We start from the raw sequence: 24630 nt of genomic DNA, 5'->3' as shown, positions 1-24630 counted from the left end.
ATGAAACTGGCTCTCATGAAAACCGCCACAGGAAAGGAAGACCAAGAGTTACCTCTACTGCAGAGGATAAGTTCATTATAGTTACCTGCCTCGGAAATTGTAGCCCAAATGAATGCTTCACAGAGTTCAAGTAACAGCCACATCTCAACATCAACTGTTCAGAGGAGACTGCTTGAATCAGGCCTTCATTGTTGAATTGTTGCAAAGAAACCAATACTGAAGGACACCTATAATAAGAAGAGACTTGCTTTGGGCCAAGAAACACGAGCAATGGACATTAGACCGGTGGAAATCTGTCATTTGGTCTGATGAGTCCAAATTTTAGATTTTTGGTTCCAACCGCCACGTGTTTGTGAGATGCAACGTAGGTGAATGGATGATCTCCGCATGTGTGTTTCCCACCGTGAAGCATGGAGGAGGAGGTGCGATGATGTGGGGTGTTCTGCTGGTGACAGTGATATATTTAGAAATCAAGGCACACATAACCAGCATGGTTATCACAGCATTCTGCAGCGATATGCCATCCCATCTGGATTGCGCTTAGTGGCACTATCATTTGTTTTTAGACAGGACAATGACCCAACACACCTCCAAGCTGTGTAAGGGCTATTTGACCAAGAAAGAGAGTGATGTAGTGCTGCATCAGATGACCTGGCCTCCACAATCACCAAACCTCAACCCAATTGAGATGGTTTGGGATGAGTTGGACTGCATAGTGAAGGATAAGCCACCAACAAGTGCTCAGCATATGTGGGAACTCCTTCAAGACTGTTGGAAAAGCATTCCAGGTGAAGCTGGTTGACATAATACCAGTGTGCAAAGCTGTCATCAAGGCAAAGGGTGTCTATTTGAAGAATCTAAAATGTAAAATCTAATTTTACTTTTGGTTACTACATGATTCCATGTGTTATTTCATAGTTTTGATGTCTTCACTATTATTCTACAATGTAGAAAATAGTAAAAAATAAAGAAAAACCCTCGAATGAGTAGGTGTGTCCAAACTTTTGACTGGTACTGCACACACGCATGCACGCACACACACACACACACACACACACACACACACACACACACACACACACACACACACACACACACACACACACACACACACACACACACACACACACACACACACACACACACACAGAAATAAACCATCAGGAATAAAACTGTGCCGCCTAATCAATTTTATGCTATGTATTATTGAGAACAGTACTACAGGGGGTGAGGCAGAGAGAGAGAGAGAGAGAGAGAGAGAGAGAGAGAGAATGCGAGACAGAGACAGAGACAGAGTGAGACTGACTCTGACTCATTACATAAACTTGGAAGTATCTGGGAACAAGTCACTCAGGACCTCATATCTGAACAGACAGCTGATAAACTCAGAAATCACAATGGGACTGCTTGAGTTTATTAAGGATTATTTTCTTGGTTTCTGGGACTATGAGACCCCCAAGGTAATGGTGGTTAAAAACAAAAAACTTGGAGTCATATATAGGGGGGTTCAGTTTCTTGTGATCACCTATTTCATCTGGTAAGTACTGGCCTCCTGTTTATGCATGCATAAAAATATACCATTTGAAATAGTATTGTCTTGGTGTGTAACTATCCTGTTTCTTGTTGTTGTGATTGAGTATTTATGTTGCATTATCTATGACCTGCCTTGGATATTGCAGATACTGTGCCTAACAAGGCAATGTTAAGTCCGGTATTGGAAAGCATAAGAAGTAAAGAATGATAACTTAAACAAAAACATTGGTTGATTTTCAAGCTCAGATCAAATGTTCTGTCAGTGGACCCATATTTTTTGCTTTCAATAGCTATACTACCCATAACACTGTGATGTGAAATGAATCATTTGCTGAAAATAGCCACTTTGTGGTGAGGAAATGCCTTTCACTCGCAATTAAATCTCCAAACAAATATACAGCATAATTGATGGTAAGCACATAACGATTGCTGTGGTCAAGACGGACAGCTGTAGTCTCGCTGGCCATCATTGTGTAATGTGATCCAAATTGACCAATTTTCATTGATTTTCATTTTCCTGATGGTCCTTGACGGAGATTTGTGTCTGTCTACTCATAAACATCATATCTCAGCTTTTTCAAACATTTTCAAACATTTAAAATCAAGTTTCAAATGTTTAAGTATGCCTCAAAGTCATCAGCATGTCACGAAGCCCAAAAGAAATTAACTGAGATCTTTATTGTCTGAATAAGCGCAAGTGTGGGCATGCATTAAAGTGCAATTCAAATCATTTGGAAAGACTGGATTTGTCCACAGAACAGAAGGTACTCTGTGGCTGTCATATCACCCTTCTACAGGTATGTCTTTATCAGTCAGAAAGCCTATCAGGACAGTGAGACGAGGCCAGAGAGCTCAGTCTACACTAAGATGAAAGGCACAGCACTGCAGGGGGACCACATCCTGGACATGGTGGAATACGTCCGACCCTCAGAGGTGAGCCCACACTTTTGACTGGTACTGTACATTTTGCTCAGTCGCACGATCACTGAGTAAGAAAACGGACTGATTTACAAATAATAATGAGTCCTTCAGGAAACAAGATGATTTGTAGATCAGTCCGTCTGCGGTCACCGACTGCAATGCAGTCGATCCTGAACATGCACGTTTGGCTCTATTCATCAAGCAAGGATCATAGGTAAAAATAGGTGTCAAAAAGATTATGCAATATGTAGCTATACTGTATGTTTTCTACATGTAGCCTATGTGATTAGTTACCATTGTGTGCTGTACTTTTTTCCCTGTGGCATTTCACCTCTAGGGCGGTGACGTGATCAGCACAATACTGAGACGAGAGGTCACACACAATCAGAGGCAAGGCACGTGTGCTGAGGTGAGAGGTCTCAACCATTGTCCACACTCATGTGTTCTCCTGAAACCAAAAAAAAAAAACAACTCAATAAAAATACTGCAGTCATTTTACATGGATCAATTCTAGGGCTTTAAATTAAGTTGTGTGCCTCGCTCCATACTCTACTATTGCAACTCGCACTGTCTCCTGGAAAAGATCTGTAAGATAATGTAATAAAGATTTATCATTTCCACTACCACCCCACAGCAGGACAGCTGGGAAAAGCTGATAATGTCTAAACAATGATACTTTCCTCTTTTCTTAGCATTTCACTGTTCCCAGTGCCAACTGCTCAAAGGATGCTGACTGCACCTCAAGGGAAGTGAACTTTGATGGCAATGGTATGGACTGAAAAAGAGGAAACTAAGTGAAAAGTCCCACTAAGCCAGTTCTATGAATCTGTCTGTCAGTAGATGGTCCAGCTAATGCATTCAGTCTGATGTGTTTCCTGTAGGACAGAGAACTGGGCGCTGTGTTCCCTACTACAACCAGACTTTCAAGACCTGTGAGATTCAGACCTGGTGTCCTATTGAGGACTATGCCGCAATATGGTGAGGGTCAATATCAATATGACATTTTAGATAGTAGGCAGTCCCAAACCAAACGACTGTCTGCCTAGTCTGGAATAAGTCACTTGTAAAATCATAAAATAAAGAGAAATCTGTTGTTGTGGCCTTCAGGGAGCCGGCATTGGCAGAGGCCATCAATTTCACTGTTTACATCAAGAATGCCATCCATTTCCCAAAATTTAAAGTGCTGAGGTATAGTATGAACCCCCTCAACAACCCACACGCACGCACGGCTGTAAAGGGAACTGTTTCCCTGTTAATGTGCAGCCTCAACTGTTTCTGCAAGCAATTATCTCTTATCTCTTTCACAGAGGAAACATCAAACCAAACAAACGAAATGGGCAGAAATATCTGAATAAGTGTCATTACAATGAGAAGGAACACCCCTACTGCCCCATCTTCCGGCTGGGCTACATCGCAGAACAGGCCAGGGAGAAGTTCAGTGAGCTCTGCAGGACTGTACGTTTACACCCGCAATCTACATCCAGACAGTGACACTGTATATCCCATTTTACAAATCATATTAAGCATAGAGAACCCTTATTATTCGGGGCTCACATGAATGACAGAACACATGATCTCGGTCGAGCATCTCTAACAATATGTGTGTGTGATGTTTCAAAATCAGACGGTGTTTACAGATCATGGAAATAAGTAGCTAAATAGATAATGGCAATCAAAACTAATAGAAACAATCCACATTAAGGAGGAATGAGAAGATGTGTTGGATAGAGCGGCTGTAATGGTTCAGTTAGATAGCTCATCAATTGTGTCCTGTCAGGGGGGAGTGATTGGAGTGTTCATCAACTGGAAGTGTGACCTTGATCTGGACCCCTCAGAGTGTACCCCCACGTACTCCTTCCGTCGCCTGGATCTTCGGAAGAACCTGCCCAGCTCTGGCTACAACTTCAGGTGAGCCTCTTCATAGCATCTTGTGAACGCCTGGGTTGTATTCATTAGTGCACACGGTAGCAAAATGTTTCGCAACAGAAACCAGGAAACGTGTGTCTTATTCGCCAGGTTGGTTTCTCTCTGTTTTAGTCCATTTTCTTCGGTTTGGTGCCTAGTGCATACGATCATGTCTTTACTATTGCCATCTCATTGACATGACCTACTGTAACGTTTAAGACGATCTCTGCTGTAAGTTGGTTATGAAGAGGCATACAGGTCTTGACTTATACAATGGTCTAGGTTTGCCAAGTATTACAGTAAGGACGGAGAAGAGTTCCGGACACTTATCAAGGCCTTCGGGATTCGTCTGGACGTCATAGTTCATGGACATGTATGAAGTTCCTCCTTCAACATCCTTCATCAGTACTCAATTAACCATTAACCAGTTGTTAAGAACGATTACTCGGTGACATAAAGCGATATGGACTCTGTCAATCTCATTTTCTGCAATAATTCCTCTCCAGGCTGGACGATTCAGCATCATCCCAACTATCATCAACACAGTGACAGCCATGACATCTGTTGGAATAGTGAGTTTGATTCTCAGCACTCCCGTGGTATGTGTGGATGTCGTCTGTTTGTACCAGTTTCCTACCATCTCCGAGTTATTCATTGATATATTACTTTTCTTCATTCCAGTGTTCCATTATCTGTGACTGGATCATGCTCACGTTCATTGACAAGAACGATATCTACAGTGACAGAAAGTTTGATGACGTAAGTCAATAACAAGTTGATTCCATGCATTCATGATCATATTTTCTTTTGCTAACCATTTTCTGCTATAGCACTTATCATTGCACACCCAGTTAGGTAATTTAGTTCCCAAAGAATATGGTAATGTGTAAAAGTATGTGTATTGTCTAAAAGTATTCATATAATATTGTAATAGTTCAGCCTTAGTCCCTACCTGTGTGTTAATATTGTTCTAGCGTGGTTTCCTGAACTCAGTCCTGGGGCCCATCCTGGGTGCACGTTTTGTTTTTTCCCCCAGCACTATACAGCTGATTCAAATAACCAACTCATCATCAAGCTTTGATTATTTGAATAGTGTAGTGCTAGGGCAAAAACCAAAACATGCACCCAGGGGGCCCCCAGGACCAAGTTTGGGAAACCCTGGTCTAAAGTAATGTTATGCTATTCTGACTGTATATTTCTTCAGGACAGTAAAGTGCCCAGCCCCAGCCAGCTCCTCACAGTTCCCACAGAATTCACCATCAGCTATGGCTCCAACCACTCAGACCTGTCAGAGGGAGTGGCCCTGTGATGTCCTGCTGCTACAGTGCTATTTGGCCACATGCATGGAGGATGCTATTCCTCAGACACCTGACTGTTGGACGGACAGACACACAGACAGACAGACGGACGGACACACACACGGACGGACGGACGGACGGACGGACGGACGGACAGACAGACAGGACGGCCTTTCCCCCAATCGGTCTCAGACGTCCGCAGAGAGGCCTCTGATGGGTCCACCTCTGCGGAATTGAACTGAAAGACAGCCAAGACTTGATGGGTTAGTGTCAATTCCATGTCAATTCCTGTTGGTTCAGGAATTGAATTATACACCAATAAATAAATTCCATGTCCAGTTCAATTGACAGGGACAGAAATTATACTGTTAAACCCAATCTCAAATGATTGCAAATTGTTTGAATTGAACACAAGAAAAATAAACCAAATCATTTACAGCAATCAGCTAAACATGTTGGAGTAAATTTTTACTGAGAACCCTCTTTCCACAGTCTAACCCGAACCAAGTCAATAACTGTATACTGTAATCTATATATGCAAACATAACAATAAATGTCTAACCAACTTGTAATGTGATCTCTGCCAGTCAATCATATACATGTCAGATTGGAAGGAATAAGAAAACAGGATTTTTTCTGGTTTGAAAACACAGAACTATGCATTTCAAAAGGCTGACCATTTTAGTATATATATACACACGCACATATATATATATATATACACACACACACACACACACAGACATCTTTTTAAAATACATTTTCCTTTATTATTTCCCACAAAACTTACCACCCCTCCCCTAATTGGAGTAAACTAATAAACAAGAACACTTAGGCTTCTACTCCCAACTTATACATACTATATACATTTTACGGACACAATCTATTTTACAATAGTTATAGTTTGTTTTTAGTCCTGGCCTTCCTCTAACATCTATTTCTGGTGTCCATCCAGTTTGATTTTTGATTTTGCCATATATTTTTATTAACTGCTATTTCACAAAAGTTCTGAACCTATATACATTTTACAGACACAGTATATTTTACATGAGTTGTCTTCTTATTTGTCCCAACCAGCTCCATTCAACTCCCCCCATCTCTCTCTCTTAACGCCATTCATATTGGATTTCTATTTGCCATATATTTTTCCAACTGTGCAGTGATGCTTCACTAAAGTTCAGAACCTTTTTATTCTCATCGTTTCTACAGATTGTGAGTTAAAGATAAACATCATTGCTAAAAGTATTATTATAATATTGATCGATTGTCTATGACTTTTCAAATAACCCAACAGTGCTATCTGCAGCGTTAAGCTCCAGGTAAATGTTGCAATTAATCATGACTTTTAATAATTGGATCAATCAAACAAGATGACACAGTATACTATATTCAGGGAGACAATATTCTCTGGGACTCATATTGCCTCCTTCAATGTTCATGTAGATTACTGATGCTGAGCATATACGGGAATAAAAAGGCACAGAGGTCCAAGAGGAGAGCTACACTCAGAGCTCAGAGAGAGTAATCAAATAATGATTACATTTCCCACAAAATGGTTTCTATAACAAGATTGTGGGACATCCATCTGGACTCGTAGAGAGTAATAGAAACATCGATAGTGAAAAGGACTGACGTCTGAGGTCTAATGGATCAGTGTCTTACACAGTCGATGGATTGCTGTTGTCTGTCGACAGCCACAATGACACTTTGGAACTAGGTGATATGAACACACAAGAGTCAGATACCATGGACGCAACAAGAAAAAGCAAGACAATGCTATTAATGCTGTTTTAATGCAAAGTTCTATATTTATTTCATTTTGGAACATTCAAAGTAGACACCCTTCTCCGTTCAATTGCATTGGCATCCCCCCCCCCCCTGCAACATTCCATAGGAAAACAAAAGCGTAAAAAGTGTACATATCTTGAGCTCTGTATTTCACTCCATCGTTTAAAACAAACTGTCGGTCGGCAGGGAACCAACCCAATGCAACCAATCTAATTGTGAGACTCAGCTCCAGTGTAGCTGTGAAATTAGATTACTGGTCTGAGAGAGATGCCCATCAGCAAAGTGAGTTCTCTGGAACAATGAGGTTATCGTGATGGAGGTAGATGGCTTAACATAATTTTTGATCTAGACTGGGATATGCCATAACGAGTAGATGTTTTCTTTACGGATGACAACAAAGGGAGCCAGGGATGAATGTGCACTCATCATCCTCACAGATAGGCTAAACCAACAATTGCTAAAGCCAAGCACTTCTGCACTAAACTGGCATTTCAATTCCAGGCAAATCATCCTCACAATACCAGCAGTATAGTAATGATACAACGTTGGTATTGGAGCAGCAGGCTCCGATAGCCTTCTGTGTTCTGGTTACACTGAAACTCACATCTAATGGATCTCCCCTAATTGTCTATGACCCTGAAGACTGGGGTTCAATCCCTGTGTCCACCCCACATAATTGTATTTTAATCTCCATTAAATAAAAACTCTTGACTATTCCTCTGAGCCACATTAGCATCCAATTACAGAGGAAGGAGAGTCACCATGTTATGTTTAGGAATGTTGGGGTTTCCTGATCTGGGCAGCACCACTCAATGATTGTTTAAATGCGCACTAATAATTCGATATTGAACAGATTTTTGCAGAGTATGCAATTGTCATGTCAACATTTTACTCGGTTTATTTTAAATCGACGTAAGGTCAAAATCAAATAAGCATATATTTATGATTATAACACTGGTTTTCTGAGCAATCTTTAGAATTATTAGGACAAGTAATCACCTTCAAATCGGCGTTCCAGGTGTATATTTGATCTGCGCATATGCCAGCACCGGACGAGAGCATCCCTCTTTAGTGTGAGTGAAATGAGTTCGGAACAACAATGTATACGAAGTAGTTCACGTAAACTTTGCCCAAACTAAGAATAAAATATGCTTCCCAAAAAGATAACATGTTCACTGTGGAAGAACGTTTATTATGAGTGCCGATTTCCTGCATTTATAAGCGTCATCAGGTATGTGATCAGATGATCAGACACATCAGATGTGTCCATGTAAACAGAAACTGATAAACGGAACTGATAGAGGATCTCACAAAACTCTGCCTTCAGAAAATGTGCATTGAAAGAAACTGTCCATTGTGTACTCATTACAAAAAAAATATTTATTGACAAAAATATTAAGACAATATGAAACCCTTGACCAGAGGCCTATAATTTCTCTCATCAATAAGCATTCCTATACAAAGTCAAAACACCATATCTACAATTTCGCATTGAGACTGGAAAGCTGATTGACAACTCATATACATTTCCAGTACTTGGGTGGTCAAGAAATGTATGTTTATGTTGTTTTTACAGCTACAGTATAGAAAAGCATAGAGGAATAAAGATGCATTATCATAATTTGTCACATCAAAGCTCTGTCTCAAAGTGAGCAATATTCCCATTCTGCATTTAAATATCTCCAGCAGGTGACATCTGGGTGAATTTGTCCAATAAGAAAAAGCCTGCGGTGTGCTTTAATGAACACAACCCTGGTAACTGACAGGCTCTCCAGATACAGCCACTAAAGCCAGTTTTAGCTCACAGACTCAGACTGTGGCTCATCATCTAGACTGGCTTATTTGTGGACTCATGACCAGTAGCCAGTCAATGGTCTCTTCCAGGAAGTTCATGTTGTAGTGTGCGGCGATGTTCCGGAACACTTTGATCTGCTCTGAGAAACTCTGTGGATGGAGAAGAGGAGACCTTTTCAAATCCGAGAAAACACAATGGTTCATAACCTTTGAATTTAAGATATTATATTGGGTGGCACATCGTTTTAACATGGCTAGGGACACATGGTTGGAGGAGCACAAACCTTGGTGGGGAAGGTGAGTTCAAAGTCTCCTGCACAAGTGCAGTAAAGAGGCATGTTGGCCTCCTTCACTCCTTTACACTTGGCACAAGCCTGCAAGGGAACGCAAGACACGTTTTTACTTCCCAGTGAGACAAGGTCACAATTCCTGAAAACAGTAGTTACTAAGTAGTGAACCTGGGTTGTGTTCATTAGGCACCAAACTGAAGAAACAGGCAGAGACTACCTGAACTTCTCCTTTTGAAAACGTATTCTGTCGCTTTCCTTAATGAACACGACCCAGGTCATATGAATCCCAAAGGATGCGTCAGATATGAGGTTTTGTTTCCTCACCAGGTCCTGCAGAGTGTAGCTCATGAGTTTCTTCTGCAAGGCCTCCACCAGGGCCATCTCAATGGACTCAGTCTCATACTGGGTCTGGCAGTTGGAGCAGAACCACTGGGGCAAAACAGAGCCGTCCTGTGAGCACAGAACAGATGATTTACATAGTGAACACGAAGGAGCACACACACACACACACACACACAATTTAAACCAAATTGAACAGGTTTCATTATTTGAGACTAAATTGATTTTATTTGAATTATATTAAAATAAAAGTGTTAATTCAGTATTGTTGTAATTGTCATTATTACACACACACACACACACACACACACACACATATATATATATATACACACACACATATATATATAAATAAATAAATAATAATAATTTGGCTGATTATTCGGGGTCAGCTTTTTTTGGTCATCCAATAATCAGTATCAGTGTTTAAAAATCATAAAATTGGATTGGATGAGCTGTAGGGGGGGGAGGGCACTGACCTGTGCCACCGAGGGGTCCTTGCAAAGGTCGAGGTCGCGGCAGAAGTTGCAGTGGTGGCAGATGACCTCAGGCAGGATGTAAGAGTTGCAGGGGTCGCGGAACTGGGCTTCCTCTGAGAACTCACCCACATCTACCAGACGCAACAGGTCCCTCTTCAGCTTGTTCACCTGGTTCACTATGTTGGCATCCAGGGAGAGGACCTACAGGGGAAGGTTGTGTTCATTAGGCACCAAATGGAAGAAAACAGAACTGAAATGCTCATTTTTGTTTTCCGTTTTGAAATGGTGTGCACTAATGAATACAACTCTGGCGTGAATTCACTAGGCACAAAACGGAAGCAAACGGGTTGAAACTGGGAGGGACTACCTGAACTTACCCAATAAGAAATTACAATTTTTCATTGCAAAAATGCTTTGCTACGGTGTGCACTAATAAATATGACCCTGGTTCCCAGTCACTGACCTGGCAGACGTATTTGATGAATTCCAGGGCTGGGTTGCTGAGAGGCAGGTGGGAGCCAGGCAGGACGGGGAACATTTCTGAGGGCTGGCTCACGCTCCGGGTGCCTGTCACCTTCTTCTGGATCTTCTGGGTGATGGTGAAGAAGTTCTGGGTCAGCTCGCTGGACACATACTCTTGAGAGAAGGAGATCATACCTGTGGAGGAGAGACGGCTTATTTTCATCTGTAGACTGCTAGACTGGATATGTGGGGAGACTATTGAAGGTTATAGCTGGCTAATAGTCAGGTATTGCTGGGTTTTCCAGTGTAAGCCAGCTAGGGGAGACTATCGAACAATGTAGCTGTCTAGTAGTCACAGGAAGTAAGTGGTGGACAGCAATCTAAAAGCTATTTGGAGATTAGACACAAACCAGATCACCTTCGACACCTGTGGTGGTCACTCCTCTGTTTTCACACCAAAATAACTTTGTTTATGTCTGCGTATGGTTGTGGTGCCGCTCTCTCGTTACTTACCGGGAAGTGCTGTGGAATCTCCTGCTGCCTGCTGGGAAGTCTGGCTTCCGCCCCGCCTCTTAATGGGCGTGGCTCCCGGGGCATTGCGTCTTAGCTCCTCCCGCATGCTGTGGTAGATGGCAGCAATATAGGCTGAGAGGAAAGAAGAGACATGGTAAAAGACAGACGAGCACAGGAAATCAGGGAGCTGTGCCCACGGACCCCCTCCAACTACACTCTGGATCAAACACTGTACACGTGCTAAGCTAATGATGACGATGCTTGCGATAGTGCGCTGGCCTACCGGAGATGATCATGAGGAAGTATTTCTGACAGGAGGCGGTCTGAGGCAGATACTGCATGATGTTCCAGCTGCTCTCGATCAGCTCCTCCACCTCATCCACCTCTCCGGCTCCATCCTCCTCGTCAGCTTCCTCCTCGTCCTCGCTGCCCTCCTCCTCTCCATTCTCCTTCCCCTTCTTCTGGGTTGTCCCGTTCTGAAAGTCAATGTAGGTAGTGAGTGTCATTTCAACCCAAAATATTTTCATTGGTTATGAGACATGGGAAAAACAACACACACATCTGTTAAATATGAAATGAAATTGTACTGGTCGCATACACATATTTAGCAGAAGCAAAACTAGAAGGTACCTCTCCATACAGGACGCTGGAGGGCAGTTTGCCCTTCACGCCTCCATAGTTGGCCAGATCCATCCACATAAGGAACTCCCAGCAGCGGGAGAAGGAGATGGAGAGGGAGTGGAAGATTTCCCGCGAGTGAATGCTGAGGAAGATAAAATTTTTTTTTTTACATTTTTTAAACTCAGTCAGAACAAGTTGAACAAAAAAGAAAGTTCATAAAACAAAACCTTGTCTACTAATTTATGGTTAGTGCTTGATCCCACAGGGTGACGGTATGCTTGGCTGCATGAAATCAACATTTCCACAAACCTTCACCCCATGCGATCTAGCTCTGAATTTATTAAACGTTTGTTTATTAGGTCTTAGAAATGTTTGATAGACAGCATATTGATACGTTATAAAATGAAAAAGTACTTGTATAGAGGCATTGTAGTACATTTAACCTTCATTTTATTTAACTAGGCAAGTCAGTTATGAACAAAATTCTTATTTTACAGTGACGGCCAAACCCTCCCCTAACCAGGGACGACGCCGGGCCTGCCCTACGGGTAGGTTAGCTAACCCAACCTGTTGGTGATGTACTCCACGTAGCCGATGGCGTCGTCAATCCTCCGCTTCTTAGTGCAAAGGAGGATGCGGTTAAAGTTCCCGTATACCACGGTGGAGCCCAGCCGCTTGAACTCTGCCACCAGTCTGAGATAGGAGAGCAGAGAGAGCCATTCATCAAGGCATCCAACATCAATAAATGATGACAGACCGTTTAGAATTAGAATAAATTAATACAATTCGAGTAAAATAGTTATTTCCACATTTTCAAAGTTAGGAGAGGAAGATGATCTACAAAATACATTTTTTGTGTCCAATCACATAAAACGATACCAACAATAAGAATTCTGATCATGTCATAAACCCCCCAGATAAAGCTGCATTTGAAATGTCTACAGTTGACTCCAATGGAAACAACCAAGGGCCAAGTAGGGTTGTGTGTGTTGGGCAGTGTCACTTACTGGAGGAATACCTTCTTCATCATGTTGTGTAGGGTGCGGTGCAGCGCCGGGTCGTAAAGCAGCGAGCTGGGCGAGCGTAGCCAGCGGTAGAAGTGCATCACCTGGTTGTCGGCGTAGACGTTGTGGTACCGAGTGATCTCCCGCACCCAGCCAACCACCATGCTCTTCAGGATCCTGCTCGCAGACAATACATCCAATCAAATCAAACTTGATATATAAAAGTACATTATTTTAACCTGTGCTGGGCTACAGTGCAAGGAAACGTTTAAAAATTATGATTATATATTTTTTTAAATCAGCAAAAAAAACACGCAGGCTAGTTAGTTTAGAGGCGAATCGGGTTGCTTGAGGGATCTGGGGTGTTTCGAGGTGTCGGCGGCAGTGGTTGCATGTTATTACGAAGCGGTCACCTGAAGGTGTTGGAGCAGAGGGCGGTCTCGTCGTAGCTGGCCACGGCACTGGCGCCCTGGTTTCCCGACATCATTTCCTCCAGCGAGGCTTGCTGGATGACGTCAAAGCTGACGCCCAGGCTGGCTCCTCCCTCCATGTCGTTGACATGCTGCGACTGCAGGATGGTGTTGACAGCCAAACTCTGCAGGTCCAGCTCCACACACACTGAAACACAGTAGAACGACAGGGGAAAGCAGGTTGAAAACTAGTTGAAAGCATATTTCCATTTGTTCCAATGAAGTTGTTTTAAAATGTACCGAATCACCGGTTGCTATGCACAGCTGATTAATTCCTAACTACAAGACAATGGTTGGGGCTACTTCAATGTGTCAGTGTTGTCCATAATGTTTGTATTAGAGCGGGGATGATATCCCCAATAATTACAGGCACCATCATTTTCCTACCTCTTTCTACAATTTTGCATTTGTCAGTTATTTTTGTGTGATTATGCTACACAACGTCCCTAAAACCATTCTTTGGTCATCGGTAATGTGAACTATATGAATTCCTGCTATGACAACATCTGAAAGTATCCGCCTGTCCCGGTTTCGATGCTGTGTGAGTGAGCCACTCCATCACCCACTCCGTTGACACTGTGCAACCTTTCAAAAATGCAATTACAACTTACTGTCGTTTTCGTTAAAAGATGGGAGTGTCTCAGCTTCCTGTGCGTGTGTCATCGATTTCTCAACTCTCAATATCGAGCAAATGGCACCACTTTACGACGGCAGTTGGCTAAGCCGTACGGTTTTGGTGTGCACACGGAGCGTGGCCTTTGCAGTGAACACATCAAGTAGGCCCACGCCTAGGAGCTGGGAGGTTTGAGTAGGACATTCATTAAAATGACATAGCTATCGAGCAACAAAATCATAATTAGCGCAAAGTGTTTTTGGATTCCCACTTCCTCCGGCGGTGAATGATGTAGCCTACGTAAGTTTGCAAAAATTTTTTTTTTTTTGGGGGGTTTGACAAATTCATCTAGAAAAAGAGCCAAAAGAAATGTGATAATTCTGGATCATATTTAAAAAATGTTGCACATCAAAATATCAAATCATGCATCCCCTGGATATGATGGATGAAATGTACGTTTTTTCTTGAATCAGAGACATCTGTTGTCTTACTTGGCACAAGAGAAGAAAAAAATCGCTATGGGGAAGCAACTGCGTATTCATGTATTTTTTTATTTTATTGGTTATATTTATTGTTATCAAGCAAAATGTTTAAATGTATCATGATTTGACCATTTGTCTATACGGCCCAGCTCTGGTGTGTGTGAATGAGTAAGGCTGGCTACCTGTTGAGTAGCAGCCCTGAGCGTTGATCTCCATGGAGCCCCGGTCATCAGCCTCCATCACCAGCCTGCTGTCGTCGGCCTCCTTGCCCCCCAGGTCAGGCCTGGCGGTGGGGGACAGCCACAGCAGGTGGTTGTGTTTCCTCAGGTGCCTGGCCAGGAACAAGTCAGAACCAAAGATGGACACGTCATGGGGCAGGTTCCCCACCGGCAAGTGGTAGTATCTGAGGTGGGATGGAGGAGAGGGAACAGTAAGCGACAGTACCCCAAAACGAGCATAAAAGTCAATGATATTACACAAATGAAACCCCAGACTAAATATGTAAAGTGAAGATTATTATAATATTTTTTTTGTATATACAAATAGAATGTAAACAACCCCCCCCCCACCACCAATAGGGTTCTTATTCCAGCTGTGCCATTTAGACTGTGCTAGGTGTACAGAGCCAGGAGACAGACCTAGTCTCGTGCTGTGTTACCTACCTGGCCATGTCAAAAGCCTGCGACAGGCAGCTGTCCAGGTTGAGGTAGTGGCGGACCATGCGGCGGGCACCGTGGCGCTGCCAGTCCAGCACGTTGTAGCTGATCTCGTCCACCACATGCACCGGCACCACCGGGAACTCCTCTAGCACCGGCATGCCCACCACCAGCCGCCTCAGCTCCCAGTTGGACTGTACTGCGATCAGGGTGGGCCCGCGGCGCTCCCCCTGAATACAGCGAGAGGACAACGGTCAATAGTGTTACCAGGGCTGTGTTCATTATGCACCAAACGGAAGAAATTGGACTGAAACCCGGAGGGAGGACCTGCACTTGCCCAATAAGAAATGCTCATTTACGTTTTCAGTTGCAAAACGACACTGCTCTATCCTATTCATCTGTGATAAGCATATAACCTTACACCTTCAATAGCAAGTCTGAAAACTTTAGAGATAGAGAAGGCCTAAACAAAACAACACATCTGAGAACAAGCTGGAGAGAGCAATAGAGTGGCAGAACCATGCAGGTGACAGGGGTGCAGTGGATGGAGGTACCTTGTAGTTGAGCAGTATGCGCTGCAGGGCTCGGTGGATGGCCTTCACGTCGTTCTCAGCCCGCACCTCAAAGGTGTGTTTCTCGGGGGGCAGGAGCTCTTCGCTGGTCTTCTCCAGCAGAGCTGTACGCTCTGCCCCATACAGGGTGTTCAGGTTGGGCATCTGGTTACTGCGAACCTAAGGTAGGAAGGGGAGGAAGACGAAGGGGACTTGATGTCTTTTTTTCTTCAACAATTTCCTAGGAAATGACTTTAAAATCACTCTCTCGTCACATTTGTGTAATGAAGCATTACAAGGGAAAAGTCAACTATTTTAAGGGGAAATCTGATGTGTAGGGTGCTTGGGTACAGAGTAGATGAGGTGTGGTCTTACCGTGTCCAGGACAAAGATGCTGGCCTTGCGCTGTGAGGGGATGAACAGGCCGAACAGGGCTTTGTGGCCCTGGCTGTGGTGGTAAAGGTAGATGTGTCGGACGCTCCCTGGGGAAGACAACACAACGATACTGATTCAACGCTCCCATCGTCACGTTCCATGTAAGGGGTCGTGTTCATTAGGCACCAAAAGGAAGAAATGCCAGGTTGAGGTTGATTTACATCATAGTAAATGTCAAATCAGTCAACACAATAACTTAAAATTATTATTATTTTTTTTAAAGACCGGTGAAGAAAGATTTACAAATAGATGTCAAATATATGGACGACACATTGAGACAGTAGAGAAACAGTGAAGGGAATCTGCAGTGTCAGTGGGAGCTAGTCCTACCAGGCTCCAGGTAGCTGAACTGGGCCAGGGACCTCATCTCCAGGTGCTCCAGGTCGTACGTCTCAGCCTCCCGGCCGCCCAGGTCCCGGACCAACTGCTTGTTGACCATGCACATACAGCCCAGCTGTACCAGGGCCCGGAACAGCAGAGGGACCTGGGTGAAATAGAGAGAGAGAGGGTTGTTCATTAGGCACCAAATGAAATAAAACAGATTAAAAACATGCAGGGGCTACCTGGACTTTTATTTTGAGAACTTATTTTAAAACTTTCTGTTGATAAAAAATTTGTACTACACACACGGAGACTAACACTCAAAACACAGCCATTGATTAGATTTCCCTAGCTATGAAATGTTAACCATGATCAAGACACACAACAATGGATTCAGGAATACAGTACAACACGAGGAACATGACCTTGTCCTATCCTAACCCGTAGGTAGGTACCTGTGTCTCGTAGACCCCCTCTATGTCTGGGGCAGAGAGGTCAGCGTTGATCTCGTTGATGTGCTCCTGGTACATGTCCTCAGGGACAGAGTACTGGTACAGGTAGTAGACGACGTTGGAGCGCGGCAGAAGGCGGTTCACCTGCACAGAACAAAAACCAGTCATCAAATAATATTTGATATATGACTGAGTGCTCAGTCATCAAATAATAACAGCAATAATGAGAAATTATACTTTTATAGTGCTTTTCATTACAAAGAAGAAAAAAAAACCTCAACAAGCTTTTAAGCGACACCAAAAAAAACCACAAAAAAACAGGCAATTTGAAACCGCCGACATATCATTCAAGAGTAGATGGACGCTCCCGAGAGGGTCGGGAGGCTTGAGCGGTCAGCAGAGGGAGATAATAGACCCGTGACAATCCGTCTCTCATTAGACTAACAAGTACCTTCTTGTATGTGGCTCCCTCCTCCTGCTTGGGGACCTTCTGGTTGACGTAGAACACCCGCGGGATGTTGAGCTTCATGCAGTGCAGGTCACTGCCGATCACAGCCCACAGCTTATACAGCCCAGGGTGACTGGTCTCTGCAATCTGGGGGAGAGAGAGAGGAGAGGAGAGGACAGGACATCCAGTCACACACAGACTTCTGGGTTTAAGCATTCTATTTATTAGGAAGAGCATTCACAAGATATATACAGGTTGTCTTCCTTCTGCTCTGTACAGTTCCCATGAACTATTCTGAAACAAAACAAATGGTATTTAGAGTTTTAGTCAGCGTGGACACAGTTTAAGCCTAGTCCTGTACAAAAGACTTTAAACAGATTCTCCATTGAGCAGCAGCATGCTTTTTAGATCAGCACGAGGCTTGAGCTGTGTCCCGGAAACCGGCCTAACTAAATGTTATTTGACCCCCCCCCATAGGCCTAACTTAACCCACCTGTACGATCTGCCAGGGCATGTCCAGGATACTGCGCGCCGTGCGGCGGAGGAAGCTACCCAGGCCTGTGGCGGGGCCCGCGTCCCGGATCACCCCTCCCCCCATGGCCTGGACCTCGCCGTCCAGCAGGCGCCGGCGCTTCCGGCGCTCCTTCCTCTGCCGCAGCTGCAGCTCCCACTTCTTCTTGTGGTAGCGCAGCCACACCAGGCGCGCCTCCTGCGTTTCCCCAGTGGGTGGTGGAGGGCCGAGGATCTCCCTCCAGGACTGGGTGAGCTCCATCTCCTGGGACTCCACGGCCTGGCTGTTCTCTCCCTGCGACACCCGCTTGCGCTTCGTGCTGATCAGTATGGCCGGCTGCAAAGGTCGGGCAGGCATCCCAAAGTCCTCAATGTCAGCCGCCTGCCCTGCCTCCAGGGCATGATGGGCCACCTGAGAGGGGGAGGCAAGAGAGGGGGAGTGGCGTGAGTGGGTGTGTGCGTCTTTCTGTGCGTGTCGCCGCTAACCGTTGGCTAGGCAGCTGTACCTGTCTCTTGCCCTCGCTGGTGAACAGCTCGCTGATCTTCTTCTGCTTGTAGATGTCGTTCTTCTCCAGCAGCTTCTTGTGGAGCCAGTCTGGGTGGCGCACTCTGGGCACGGGGTTCTTCACCTACAGCCCGGATCACAACGGGACCAGATAGGGTGAGCAGCGAGCACGGAGCAGGTACAACTTGAAAGAATCTACATGGATCAGGAGTAGGGTGAAGTTGCACCTAGGCACTGGTCTTGGATCAGTTTTGCACCCCCCCCACTAATGGGCAAGGTTAGGATCTGGGGAGGGCAAGCTGATCCTAGATCTACACCTAGGAGCAACTTCACCTCAGACCCACAGATCAGAGCTGCTGTGGGTTTACCTGTTGCAGGGCAGCTGGAATGGTGATGATTTTCTGGATGGCACTACCCAATCTCTCAATGTAGTAGCTCCAGTCAAGGATCTGGAGAGACCATGGCTAAACTCGTTAGTGACTGTGACTCAGCTAAAACGCTATAAGAATTGCGTCACTCTTATAAAAAAAATTATAAATCGCCCATTCAGTACATCAACAGTCTTTGTATCGTGCCAATATGGAAGCGCGATGAAGTTAAAAATCGCCCAGAGACTTACGGAGCGGATGTCCAGGTCGTGGAGGCTGGGCATCTTCAGCCACTTGCGCAGGAAGTGCTTCTTAACACTGGGTTCAGCTTGGAAGATGGCCAGGGGGATGGCCCTGTCAGAGAGAGAACGAGAGAGAGGAATTAACACTTCTCCACTGTCGTCATTAGCAATAAGCGACACTACGCTAAAATGAGCTGAAGACAAAACGTGAAGTGAGGAGCCATGACTGTCAGTCTGTGGTCGTGGAGTGTGGGTCGGTCTGCCTCACCGCTCCGTGACCGGCGTGCCCTCTGGCTTGCGGGAGATGATGTAGCGGCAGCTCAGCCCGGCGTCCTTCACCATCTGGTCACCCAGGAACTCGGCCAGCCGCTTGGCCGTACTGATGGTGTTGGACTTCTGCTCGCCATAGTCCTCCAGCTTCCGCGACATGGAGCGGTTCTCCGAGATGAGCTCAAACAGCTCCGCGTCCGGCATGTTGGCAGCCTGGGCAAAACAATTCCCATCAGGACACAGCATAGTAGAACGCTCAGATATAAATGGATTACGTCGAACAAACACGCCCTCTCCCTGTTGCAGGCGGGGCTACATGTCAATCACGGCAGCTCTCTACTATTGACAATCTGCAACTTTCCGCAACGTTTTCCCCCCCGACTGAACGGGGTAGCTTTCAACATGCAAGCAGAGATGGGGAATATTATTACAACGGCCCAGGTTGGATCGCTCTTTTAGTACATAGATGAATGAAGAAGAACTGATCAAATGTAAAGTTCACACACAGGCCTGCGCCGGGAAACAAGCACGTTACCTTGCTGTAGAGCACGTCGAGCCAGTAGTCGGCCACCTTGGCCACAGAGTCATACACCTCCTCTAGAGTGGTGCCTTTGAGGAAGGCCTCGAACACAGACGACTGGAAGATCTTGATGAGCTGCAGCTCGCCTCGCCTCTTCACCTCGAAGCCCTTGAGCTCGGCCAGCGAGCCGTCCTCGTTGAACACAGCGTACCTGGACACAGGGCAATGTCGTAATCAGTGTTATCAGGAGAATGTCGTAATCAGTGTTCTCAGAAGAATGTCGCAATCAGTGCAATCAGGAGAATGTCGCAATCAGTAGAATGTCGCAATCAGTGTAATCGGGAGAATGTCGCAATCAGTGTAATCAGGAGAATGTCGCAATCAGTGTAATCAGGAGAATGTCGCAATCAGGAGAATGTCGCAATCATGCGATTATCAATGTCATTGGCTGGATTCTCTCTCTCTGATTGTTGGGAAGGGCCCGCAAGTAAGCATTTCATTGCTAGTCTACACCTGTTGTTCACAAAGCATGTGACTAATTCAATTCGATTTGGATAAATGATGCCAACTGGCCACCAAGAAAGGAGAACCATCATTCTCCATATTCCCCCCCATCGCCAGTATGTACCTTTTCTTCAGTTTCTTTCCCTCCTCTTTGGAGGCGGGCAGGATCATGGCCAGGTAGGGCCCGTCCACCTCGAAGAAGATGCTGTTTTCCGCCCGCGTCTCATAGGTCAGCGAGGCAGGGTCCACCAGCTCCTGGTACTGGTCGTTGGTGAAGCCTTCCTTCACCATGATGTTGAGCATGGCGCCCGGGTAGGAGATGGTCACCTTGGGCTTCTTCTCGTTGCTCGTCTTCACCACAAAGTTCTCGGGGAAGGTGTTGGGCAGGACGCACCAGATACCATCCGTGTCCAGCTCCAGAGGCCTCCTGTAGTGCCAGACAAAACACAGTAACATAAGTGGTCGAGTTTGCATCGAAAACAGAAAATATATATGGGGGGGGCCTATGCTGCCTTACCAAGCAAAAAAGGCAGTAACTGCTCATAGCGTGGAACTGAGAACAATTGCTTTAATTTACCTTGGTTTCACAGTAACTTTATACAGTTACTGCTAACATGAACCCCCTTTTTCTCCAAAACATAATACAGGCAGGATACTTGGACACATGATTAAGCATGTATTTAATGCTTTAATGCAAAAATGACATTAACTAATTTTTCGACCAAATTAGCTTTTTGCTTGGTACACAACATGCAACAATTTCAAAGATTTTACCAAGTTACAGTTTATATGAGGAAATCAGTCAATTGAAATAAATTCAATAGGCTCTAATCTATGGATTTCACAAGACTGGGAATACAGACTGTTGGTCACAGATGCCTTAAAAAAAGGTAGGGGCGTGGATCAGAAAACCAGTCAGTATTCTTGTGGGACCACCATTTGCTTCATGCAGTGACATCTCCTTGTCATAGAGTTGATCATGCTGTTGATTGTGGAATGTTGTCCCACTCATCTTCAATGGCTGTGGGAAGTTGCTAGATATTGGCGGGAACTGGAACACGCGGTCGTACATGTCGATCCAGAGCTTCCGAAACATTCTCAATGGGTGACACGTCTGGTGAGTATGCAGGCCATGGAAGAACTGGGACATTTGCGCACAGATCCTCACGAAATGGGGCTGTGCATTATCGTGCTGAAACATGTGATGGTGGTGGCAGATGAATGGCACGACAACGGGCCTCAGGATCTCATCACGGTATTCATGTGCATTCAAATTGCCATCGATAAAATGCAATTGTGTTCGTTGTCTGTAACTTATGCCTGCCCATACCATAACCACACCGTCACCATGGATAACTCTGTTCACAACGGTGACATCAGCAAACCGCTCATCCACACAACGCCGTACACGTGGTCTGTGGTTGCGAGGGCGGTTGAACGTACTGCCAAATTCTCAAAAACGATGTTGAAGGCAGCTTATAGTAGAGAAATTAAACATTCAATTCTCTGGCAACAGCTCTGGTGGACATTCCTGCAGTCAGCATGCCAATTGCACGCTCCCTCAACTTGAGACATCTGTGGCATTGTGTTGTGTGACAAAACGGCACATTTTAGAGTGGCCTTTTACTGTCCCCCAGAACAAGGTGAACCTGTGTAATGATCAAGATGTTTAATTGGCCTCTTGATATGCCACACCTGTCAGGTGGATGGATTGCATTGGCAAATGAGAAATTCTCACTAACAGTACTGTAAACAAATTTGAGAGAAATAAGCTTTTTGTGCACATGGACAATTTCTGGGATGTTTTATTTCAGCTCATGAAACATGGGACCAACACTTTACATGTTGGGTTTATATTTTTTGTTCAGGGTATATTCACTGTAACAACAAAAAAAATATCTGTGACCATGCCATGTACAGCCATGGTGAAGCAGAGTGCTGTTCATGCATGATCCGTGTGCTACTCAGCACTACACACAAGTCTCTCTAAAAAGACAAATCTCCATGACATGAGTGCTAAAAAAGAAAGCATTTGAGAGGCCTTCTGTAAGAGGATGAACATTATTAAGTTACCCGATCTGTTCCACGAGCTCTCTGGCCTGGGTGATGATGTTGGCTCCGGTGTAGCACACTATGCCAGCCATCTCCATGGAGTACCAGCGGGCCCTAGTGGAAAGACATGGCAACCACACAAACACAGCAGCACTGTCAACAGTTTGCAAAAACATTTTCTACCTACTGAACACAGCCCAGATCATTTTTCTCGCTCTCAATAAAAGTAAATATTCCTCTCTGGGAGGGGGGGGGGCGGACGGACGCTGCACCTACCCTTTCCTCATGACGTAGCCATAGAAGGAGTTGAGGATGCACTTGTGGGCTAGCTGGAGAGAATCGTAGAGGATCTCCATGTTCTTACAGCGCTTCACCAGGGCAGCATCACCACTTTCGTGGGCTGCAGACAGTTTCTTCTTCCACACCTGCAGTACCACAGAGGACGGAGAGGAGAGAGGGAAACACTTAACACGCTGCGGACAGGCATAGTCCCTGGAATCATGCTGACAAAAAAAAGAGAATGTAGCGACAACAACAACAACAAAAAGATCAGAGCCAACACGGTTTGGGTTGGCACGAGTGTAAAAATGGTATTCCTCCCCATGTCAAATGCACACCTTGCGTTGTATGCATGACATCTTTGGGGCTAGTTTCTAGTGGGAGAAGAGTAACTAAGTATGTTAGCTCTTTGGCAAGTACCTTGTGCAGTCCCTTAAACTCATAGCGACGGTCTCGGAAGGCTCGCACAGTGTCCACGTAGAAGGAGTTCTCCCTCTGGCAGATGGTGGTGACCCGCTCCTCCAGCTTGGTCTGGCGGACCTTCTTATAGGCCCTCCTGCAGTAGTCTGGGACAGAACAGACAGCGCGCAAATGTCATGAAGTGAAGTGCACAACAGTAACTCACCGACAACTTCTGGGCCAATCTAAAAAGATTTCTCCCTCGCTCACCGCCCAGGCGTTTCTTCTCGTGGCGGGCCTGCTCCTCCAGGTTGAGCTCATGGAAGGCCCGCGGCCGGCCGTTAGGGAAGAGAGGAGGAAACTTCTCTGATTCTAGCTGCTGCTGGATGCGGTGGAACTCACTGCGGCTGGCCGGCACTGCAGACAGGGCGGAGCAAGCAGGTGAGCGGGAAGGGAAGAAAGAGGCAATTACAATTAGGGCAATATATTGAATTAATACAAATAAAATTGAGCACGATATTCCAAATGCCTTTCAATCATTATTTTATTTTTATGAGCGCCTATGTCCGCTTGTTGCCTTTTGGTCTCGTCTCCTTCTGTGCTGCGTACCTCTTCCCATTTACTCACATGCACGCACACAAAGCCCCTCCCCCTGCCACTCACAACAACAAAGATGAGAGATCACTTCTTCCTCTCTGACAAGCGGTTTCAACTCGCCATTTGGTCCAACAGAAAATCGGGTTATATGGACACTGAAGATAGGCCACCTGATTTGAACATCTGAACAAAGTGGACAGGCTAGCACGCTGTTCAAACCGTTGGAGACGGACAGAAGGGTGTGCTCATGACAATTAAACTGTTCTACCTTACTAGCTGGCAAATGGATCCAAGTTGGCTAAACTTGAAATATAGAGATCAGCTGGCTTACTCACTAGCATGTGGGCTTGTGCTTGAGAAACTTAAATGAGACTTGAATATATTTTCTATAATGCCTGCTACTTGAAGTCATTCATTATTAGTTAATGTGCAGTATGCATGGTTCTGGTTAAATTTGGAACAAAAATGGCATTTTCATAGACTGAGTTGGAAGCCAGATCAGTGATTATTGAAAAAAAAGCAGGTTAAACTATTTTGATAAAAATAATTAAATTATTAGTGGGTTTTATGGTTGTGGAAGACATATTTAGCCGAGGTATAAACTTCACAAGCCCTGAATTAATTTGATTATTGCTTGAAAGTTTTGTATGCTGTGTATTTAAAATTGTACAAAAAGCTTTTTTAAAACAATGAAATATATTTCTGGACAATTCATAGCCATATTGCCCAGCCCTAATTACCATTAAAAAAAAAAAAAAACTGTTTTAAGTGAAAAGTAGGCATTGGCATGAAGCCCCCACCCCCCCAAAAACTGACAAAATTCACATGGAGCACCAAAATGCCTACTCCACCCATGCTCTACCAAGGTTTTCCAGCACACAGCTTTGACCTACAGTAGCTATGTTGGTCTATTGTACTTCAAACAATGTGTATGAAGGTTGCTTAGGATTCAAACCTTCTCAAACAGCTAGCTGCTAAAGGCTAAAGTAATTTGTGTAAAAACCTTCCA

At 44.8% G+C, this 24630-nt stretch overlaps 2 protein-coding genes across 3 annotated transcripts in view; one reads left to right on the top strand and one right to left on the bottom strand.

Moving 5' to 3' along the window:
* The first annotated feature begins 1302 nt into the window (after positions 1-1302).
* p2rx2 (purinergic receptor P2X, ligand-gated ion channel, 2) lies at positions 1303-6229 on the top strand. The gene is made up of 12 exons (XM_024439394.2): positions 1303-1537; positions 2331-2466; positions 2792-2863; positions 3147-3222; positions 3336-3432; positions 3562-3642; positions 3762-3909; positions 4232-4362; positions 4642-4732; positions 4866-4931; positions 5041-5118; positions 5564-6229. The coding sequence occupies exons 1-12, from the start codon at positions 1398-1400 to the stop codon at positions 5666-5668; spliced, it is 1221 nt and encodes a 406-aa protein (XP_024295162.1). The 5' UTR covers positions 1303-1397; the 3' UTR covers positions 5669-6229.
* Positions 6230-8804: 2575 nt separating this feature from the next.
* The window catches only part of pole (polymerase (DNA directed), epsilon), a 38235-nt gene continuing 22409 nt past the window's right edge, over positions 8805-24630 (bottom strand). For both annotated transcript variants that reach the window (XM_024439393.2, XM_024439392.2), the window contains 29 exons: positions 23295-23441; positions 23046-23191; positions 22623-22771; positions 22368-22460; positions 20419-20721; positions 19806-20001; positions 19269-19483; positions 19010-19112; positions 18759-18839; positions 18392-18514; positions 17869-18297; positions 17379-17522; positions 16931-17071; positions 16485-16638; positions 16095-16201; positions 15723-15899; positions 15175-15398; positions 14695-14915; positions 13361-13565; positions 12951-13124; positions 12511-12636; positions 11953-12085; positions 11606-11798; positions 11323-11454; positions 10811-11004; positions 10348-10548; positions 9854-9979; positions 9524-9613; positions 8805-9389 (listed from right to left, as the gene is read on the bottom strand). In XM_024439393.2, coding sequence (XP_024295161.1) covers positions 9270-9389; positions 9524-9613; positions 9854-9979; positions 10348-10548; positions 10811-11004; positions 11323-11454; positions 11606-11798; positions 11953-12085; positions 12511-12636; positions 12951-13124; positions 13361-13565; positions 14695-14915; positions 15175-15398; positions 15723-15899; positions 16095-16201; positions 16485-16638; positions 16931-17071; positions 17379-17522; positions 17869-18297; positions 18392-18514; positions 18759-18839; positions 19010-19112; positions 19269-19483; positions 19806-20001; positions 20419-20721; positions 22368-22460; positions 22623-22771; positions 23046-23191; positions 23295-23441 — 4847 coding nt within the window. In that variant the 3' untranslated portion in view covers positions 8805-9269. The remainder of the gene's footprint in view (positions 9390-9523; positions 9614-9853; positions 9980-10347; positions 10549-10810; positions 11005-11322; positions 11455-11605; positions 11799-11952; positions 12086-12510; positions 12637-12950; positions 13125-13360; positions 13566-14694; positions 14916-15174; positions 15399-15722; positions 15900-16094; positions 16202-16484; positions 16639-16930; positions 17072-17378; positions 17523-17868; positions 18298-18391; positions 18515-18758; positions 18840-19009; positions 19113-19268; positions 19484-19805; positions 20002-20418; positions 20722-22367; positions 22461-22622; positions 22772-23045; positions 23192-23294; positions 23442-24630) is intronic.

The sequence above is a fragment of the Oncorhynchus tshawytscha genome, linkage group LG12 (assembly GCF_018296145.1).
Source record: "Oncorhynchus tshawytscha isolate Ot180627B linkage group LG12, Otsh_v2.0, whole genome shotgun sequence".
In the NCBI taxonomy this organism is placed as follows: Eukaryota; Metazoa; Chordata; class Actinopteri; order Salmoniformes; family Salmonidae; genus Oncorhynchus; species Oncorhynchus tshawytscha.
Note: the sequence above shows the minus strand (reverse complement) of the source record. Positions and strands in the feature narration are given on the sequence as shown.

Coding starts and splice junctions, on each gene's coding strand:
- p2rx2 (XM_024439394.2), top strand. CDS start 1,398: ATGGGACTGCTTGAGTTTATTAAGGATTATTTTCTTGGTTTCTGGGAC. Junction 1,538..2,330: donor GTGATCACCTATTTCATCTG/GTAAGTACTGGC, acceptor ACCCTTCTACAG/GTATGTCTTTATCAGTCAGA. Junction 3,223..3,335: donor AGTGAACTTTGATGGCAATG/GTATGGACTGAA, acceptor TGTTTCCTGTAG/GACAGAGAACTGGGCGCTGT.